The sequence below is a fragment of the Euprymna scolopes genome, chromosome 20 (assembly GCF_053919585.1).
Source record: "Euprymna scolopes isolate OS-2025 chromosome 20, ASM5391958v1, whole genome shotgun sequence".
NCBI classification, from domain to species: Eukaryota; Metazoa; Mollusca; class Cephalopoda; order Sepiida; family Sepiolidae; genus Euprymna; species Euprymna scolopes.
In genome coordinates, this window is record NC_136501.1 from 91,537,012 (window position 1) to 91,543,011 (window position 6,000).

Genomic DNA, 6,000 nt, shown 5'->3' on the forward strand with positions numbered 1-6,000 from the left:
GTCAATTTTTAGTCTACAGACTCGAAATTTGATATACAAGGTATTGAGATTTGGGAAAGTCTTTGTGGTCGGTTTTCAGCCAGAAATTTAGCTGTTAAGGGGTCAAAGTTCAACGATTTGATCTTTGAGAACTCTACCAAACTCCTCCGACAATTTTGGGTCTAAACACTTGAAATTTTAGATATAGGTTCCTTGGACATGGATCTAACTTCATAACTTGATTTGAGCCCAAAACAAAAAAATGTTTAAGGAGTCATAATAGGGGTTAAAGTTAAAAAAAAAAAATTACCTCTGCGGTCTCTACCAAATTACTCAGACAATTTCTGGTCTAAACATTTGAAATTCTACATAAAAAGTATTCAGAGATAGGGCAAGCTTTTTAATCAGTTTGGGTCGAAAATTTGAGTTACAAAATGTATGTATGTATGTATGTTTGCATGTCTGCCTAAAACTTTCAACAGAGGCGACAGATTTCAGTATCGTTTTGAAGTTCGACCTTTCAGACAACAAATATCAAAAAATTGGCTAAAAACATTAATATCTTCACCTTCAACTGGGCACTTTTCTACAGGGGTAAGGGTCGCTTTTTTCGCCGATATTTTCAAAAGTCATCCTCTCCTTTCGATTGTCTAGCCTTAATTAAAACCTACATCACTTCCAGTTTGGCAGTGGTCGTAACAGCAAAGACGTCACGCTTTTTTCACGTTCTTTTCCTCCTTCGTGGTACGGGTTCAAGCCTGCATTCCTACTACCATTTTTTTTTTTTTTTTTTGCTCAACACACACCTCCAAACACCCGGGCACCCATGCTAGTATCACTATTTTTGAAATGACAATTAAGTACGCAATAAAGTTTGTGTTTAAAACGACATATTTAAAAATCAACTAGTCAAATATCTTTGACCACTAAAAATTCTATCGCTAATTGGAAGTTTGAAAAGATCAATGTGGTTTGACTGTCCCACTGAATACTTACCTGTAAAGAATTGCTTTTTAAGTGTATTACCCTCAACATCCTCATGTTAAGAACGGCTTTCGGAATAAACTATCCCATGTTAAGGATGGCTTTCCGAATAAACACCCTTTGCAGGTAAGTCTTTAATGGGACAACCAAGCCAAATTGACCGTTTGAAAATATGATGCTAGTGCACTTATTAATCCACGCTATTTTTAAATAGTATTTTCTAGTTTCATTAGTTTTAGGATGTTTTTAATTGTAAGGTTAAAGTACAGAATAAGTACAAAACACCCTCCCCATGTTAAGAATGGCTTTCAACTATTTCAGCATGGATCAATAAGTGCATGCACTAGTACCGAAAATATTTATTTTATCTTTAATATGGCAAGACAATGTTATTTATTTATTTATTTTTAATATTCCTATATCTTTTGATCTCGTCGTTTGAATTAATAGAAATCGAACAGAATATATAATATAAATAAATAGATCAAATTCTAAACAGTTTTTCAAATAGACACAAAAAAAATGTCCCATTGTTAACTATTCTGTACTTTCACCTAACAAGTTAATTAAACAAAAGATACAAAAAAACAAAAAACAAAAAAATGGGTAATGTCACTATATAGGGTTTGTAGGTGATATGAGAAAAGTGTGTGTAGGCATTATCTTAAACATTATTACACGAGGAGTCATTTCGAGTAAAAAGTTTTATTTTACCCATCGAAACTCGAGAAAGGCACGATTAAAATGTGTAAAAATTGAATGAGTAAAAATTAAGATGGCTGCCACCCGCAATTTCGTAGAGCAAGTAGTAGCCTTGATCTTGCGATCAAAACTTATTTGGTATTTTTTTTTTTTTTTTTTTAACTAGAGTACCTAGCGTAGTAGTACAAACACCCCTAACCTTCCCATGTTAAGAACGGCTCTCGGAATAAACACCTCAATCTCGAAAACCGTTCGTAACATGGGGAGGTTTCTACTGACTGCGCTGGCGCCGCTGGGTACTCTCGTAAAAAAGTACCTTTTATTTTTAAGTAAAAAATTTTTTGATTTAAAATGAAAAATAAGGTAAAATAAATGCATGCGATGCAGCAAACGATTTCGACCAATTTATTTGTACTCGCTCGCTCACTCTCTCCACACGAACTAAACAGGTTCCACCCGTTCGTTCCGTTTCACTCGATCTTTGGTCAAGGCTGTTACTTGCTCTACGAAATTGCTGGTGGCAGCCATCTTGATTTTGTTACTCATTCAATGTTTACACATTTTAATCGTGCATTTCTCGAGTTTAGATGAGTAAAATGAACTTTTTTACTCGAAATGACTCCTCGTGTAAATAATATTTAAGAAACAATATTATACTTATTTTCTCATATCACCCATGAACATATTTAGCAACATTACCAAAAATTGAATTTAACTTTAAAATACTAAATAAAAAAAAATTCACGGCCCATAAACTGCAGAAGTATCAGATTTGAATTTTTTTACGCCCTGCCCCAGCGTAGTAAAAAAAAAAAAAAAAAAAAAAAACCCAACCACCCCGTGTTGAGAACGACTTTCGGAATACCCCCCCCCCATGTTAAGAACGGCTTTCGAAGTGGGGGAGGGGTTGTTTATTCCGAAAGCCATTTTTAACATGGGGAGGTTGGGGTGTTTATAATACGCTGGAGTGGAGCAGCACTGGAGCACGTAAGAATTTACGCAGATTTTTTTTTTTTTTTTTTTTAAATCATTTTTACCCTACTTCATTTTTATCTTTCGTTCAACTCTAAACAAGGCATACTGTCATTGAAGCATAACGAGCTGCTGTGATAGGGATCATATTTATAAGGGGCAATTTTGGCGGGGAGTCGGAGAACACGATTTTTGTCCACATTACATTTAAATGCGTTCATGTTGGTAAAGTTGGGGAAACCGAGAATACTAACAGGAAGGGAAAGGCGGGCTGAGGAAGCAAATAAAAATGTGCAAGTTGCGTAGTGACGAGAAACACACAGCCATACACACGAGGAACGATTACAGAATTTTATTAATATAGAAGATATGTAAAGTTTAAATTCCTAAAAAGTCGAAATACTGAAGGTGATTTGATTCTCGCATTTCATTCATTTTTTAGTGCGTAGAAAAATAAAAATGGTTTTAAAAATAAAGTTTGATGACAATAAAAAAAAATGCTGAGTAACTAAATGGGATGGACTACAATTTTCAGTAATTATTTCTTGAACTCAACTGAAAAGAGAAAGAATCTTTTAAATTCCCCCTTTTTTTTTTTAAGACATTTTCGAAAACAATGTCAAAACCCGACGACATTAGGTCCATTCAGACGTGATCACGTGACCATCTCGCCGAAAGTCGTTCGCACAAGTACAAATATTTTTATTTATATTTTTACAAATACGAAGATATATTTTTTTAAAGCACGGACATTTTCCTTTATATTTGTAAAATATTATTAAAACTCTACTCAAATATTGAGCACCGTTGAAACAAAAACACATGCGTTGTATAGTAACTCTGCTAAGCGAAGTATACATATTGCCAGTTATAGGTAAGATGGTTTTCCTACAAAAAAAAAAAAAAAAAAATCATGGAATGGGGGGGGGCAAAATTTGGCACTAGTGCAATTTCGCTCTCCTCTCCCATGTTAAAATGGCTCTTTAAATTTGCTAGGGAATGTTAAACTGCAGAAGTGTCCATTTATTTTATTTATTTATTTTTTTTTTTAAGAAAAAAAAAACCTTACCGAACTTTGTCGAAATAAACATAAAACTTTGGGGCTATTCGGAATTTGAACCTATTGTTCTAAAGGAGATTTTACTAAAGTAGTTAAAAAATTTGTTTCTTACAATTACTCGAATGTTTTCGAGAAAAATTACAATATCGTCGCATTTTACATTTTTTTTTTGTTTTGTTATTTATTGGTTGAAAAAAAAATAATTCATTTTTTCTTGCAATTCTTAGTATAATAGTTACCTCCCTTATAACAATGAGTATATTTAACTTTAGTTAGAGTTAAAAATTAAAAAATAGAAAAAAAATCAGATTCGATCTCTGTAGAAGTACTAAAAAACTAAATTTCTTCAGGATATGAGGCACGCCAAAATGTTAAAAAAAAAAAAAAAAAAAAAAAAAAAAAAAGATGCCTCCACCCATAAATATTTCATTTATCCATTTTTTTTTTTTTTTGTCAAATGAACACCCAAAGATTTCAAACTCAACGAAATACAGAGATAAGGTTTTCTAATATTTAAACAAGAATCAGCTGTACCCATTTTTGATTTCCATCTCTTTCTCATTTTAGACAACAGAATAAATACTTTAAAATGTGCCGTGAAAGCATTATCAACGCAGATTTTACATTAAAAAAAGAAAAAAAACAAAAAAAAAGCTCAGATGTCAACAGCGACATATCATAATAACATCGGAGTTATTTTGTTATTTAAAATATGCACTGATAAGATTCGGCCTCTCTAAAGTCATTCACTAACCGTTACTGAGAAAAGATGACATTTTATTTATGTTATTCAAATTATTACTAAAATATAACAAAGTGATTAAAAATCCAAATACACTCTTAAACATAAGAGTGACCATATATATATATATATATATATATATATATATATGTAGACGTTTCTTTTAAAATCATATATATATATATATATATATATATATAAGTACACACTGAAAAAAAAATGACACGCCGACAGCACCGTGCCGATATTTCCAATGTTCGCCTCGGGTAATCCAGAGAATAATCGGACGGCAAAAATATCACATTTTAAGCAAAGCCTCTCTCATCTTTTTTTTAATGTATTCATTCTCATTTTTTTCTTTTTCTTTCATTATTTATTCTCCTTACCTGCATGTTCCCGTTTCATCAAGCCGACCGTATCCGCCATTTTTGTAGAAATGACGTCAGGAGACGAAGTCAAGGGAGGCAACTCGACTCGACTCTCGTCGTCGTTTTCACGCACCGACCGCGGAGATCGCGATTCACTTTTTGCTGTGGCTAGAGAGGAGCAGCAGAGCGCCTCACGTTGGGTTCCCCCTCCCCAACGACTAGTAGTACCAATAGCTTCACACTTTACTATTAACACTACTAGACCCCCGTACACACACACACATCGACTGCTGCTGCTTAGCGGTGATCTGTAAATACTAACTACACCTCCGCTACCTCATCTCGCAACTAGCCGCTTCCGTCTGCTCGCTGACGTTGCACGTAGTAACTAGATTCATTTTCAATCGATCATAAACACAGCGTTCGATAGAGTCCGCTGTTGTTCCATACTTTGAAAATGCAAGGACAAATCAGTGTAACTATAAACAGTTTGAGGTGCTTGTGTAGATTAGCGATGTTTTAAAACAACGCATTTGCAGGTGCAAACATTTTTGACGTTACGTGTCATGTTGAAATTAGTATAACCTACGAAAAATTATCCAGTAAAAAATTAATTACAAGTAAAAATAGAAGTTATCGAGTTTTATCTCGTGTATTGTTTAATTTAGAAGAATTGTGCGACCAATTCAGTATGATAAACAAGGGAGTTAATCCTTGGCTTAAATTAAGAGTTCGCGATTTTTGAATATAACATGTCATAACGTAATTGTGAATGATTTTTTTTGTTGTTGTTGTTGTTATAAATATATCTAGCAGATCTTTTACTGTATTATTTTTTGTAATTTTGGGAATTTATACTAATTTCGACGTAAGGTGTAAGTACGTAATGGTGTTTTCACCCGAAATGAATTGGTTTAAAACATCACTAATTTGCACAAGAATCCAGTTTGGTGCGGTCTTTAGAACGCCTTATCAATTCTAACGATAGAATTATGAGCTGGTGTAGGGTTTCATTTATTTGTTGGGAGAAGAGGGTGCTTCTGCAGTACAACAGATTTCAAACAAAACAAAAATACAGACTTTATAATGTACATACCGGTCATGGAAAAAAAAGGTCATATTCCAAAATTCACCTAAATTGATAAGTATATATATATATATATATATATATATATATATATATATATATATAT

At 33.2% G+C, this 6,000-nt stretch overlaps 1 protein-coding gene across 31 annotated transcripts in view; it reads right to left on the reverse strand.

The window, feature by feature from the left end:
• LOC145241638 (uncharacterized) overlaps window positions 1–5,486 on the reverse strand; it is a 530,026-nt gene extending 524,540 nt beyond the window's left edge. For 14 of the 31 annotated variants that reach the window (XM_080104769.1, XM_080104766.1, XM_080104764.1 and 11 more), the window contains exon 1: window positions 4,826–5,486. In XM_080104769.1, the coding sequence (XP_079960895.1) occupies window positions 4,826–4,865 (40 nt within the window). In that variant the 5' untranslated portion in view covers window positions 4,866–5,486. The remainder of the gene's footprint in view (window positions 1–4,825) is intronic. The other 17 variants (XM_080104745.1, XM_080104743.1, XM_080104742.1 and 14 more) reach the window with 6 other exon arrangements.
• Between the last annotated feature and the right edge of the window lie 514 nt (window positions 5,487–6,000).